The sequence below is a fragment of the Penaeus monodon genome, chromosome 31, assembly GCF_015228065.2.
Source record: "Penaeus monodon isolate SGIC_2016 chromosome 31, NSTDA_Pmon_1, whole genome shotgun sequence".
Taxonomy (NCBI): domain Eukaryota; kingdom Metazoa; phylum Arthropoda; class Malacostraca; order Decapoda; family Penaeidae; genus Penaeus; species Penaeus monodon.
This window is the reverse complement of record NC_051416.1, coordinates 21,585,512-21,586,195: the sequence shown is the minus strand read 5'-3', so window position 1 is coordinate 21,586,195 and position 684 is coordinate 21,585,512. Positions and strand designations below refer to the sequence as shown.

The 684-nt window shown below is 39.6% G+C and overlaps 1 protein-coding gene across 42 annotated transcripts in view; it reads left to right on the top strand.

Annotated features, from left to right (window-relative positions):
- The window catches only part of LOC119593093 (cytoplasmic dynein 1 intermediate chain-like), a 47,628-nt gene that overhangs the window by 41,918 nt on the left and 5,026 nt on the right, over nt 1-684 (top strand). For all 42 annotated transcript variants that reach the window (XM_037942026.1, XM_037942056.1, XM_037942053.1 and 39 more), the window contains one exon: nt 361-517. In XM_037942026.1, coding sequence (XP_037797954.1) covers nt 361-517 — 157 coding nt within the window. The remainder of the gene's footprint in view (nt 1-360; nt 518-684) is intronic.

Genomic DNA, 684 nt, shown 5'->3' with positions numbered 1-684 from the left:
TTTTCTCCCCCCTAAAGGAGGCAAAGTTTCAAGGTTATTTTTTTTTCTGCATTGATATATAGTTAAATCAGCTGCCATTCTTGGTCCTAGGACATGTTAATGCAGATAACCCTGAAGTTTAAATCTTGATGTATTATCATCTTGTCAATCATCTATTGATCACAGTGAAGAGATTGAACTAGAGGAAGATGATGCAAATAATATTGCAAAGTGCAGCTCATTGTTTTTTTTATAATAATTTTTTTTCAAAGCTGTCCTGTTATAAAGAGCCAATAATATTACATAGTAACATGATCATTATCATCTTTAAAGATCATTGCTAATATTACTGATAATATTTTACCTTGGTTGATAAAACAGCCCGTGAGCTGTCCGATGAAGAGAAGCAGATGCTGATGATGACAGAGGAGTTCCACAGCTTCTTCGACCACTCGACGCGTATAATCGAGCGAGCCCTTGCGGAGGACACCAACATCTTTGCAGATTACTCGCATGACCACGAAGAGGACGGCGAAGCGTATGTATAGAGGTCGTCTTTGGGTGGCCCTTTCCCTGTGCCCCCCCCCCCCCCCTTCCACTTTCAGCTTGGCTTGTCAGTAATAAGTGTATTAAAAGCAGGATCAGTCACATTTGGAAAATCTGTCTGCAGGTTATGTAAGACTGTTTTTCTTTAGAGTTAACTTG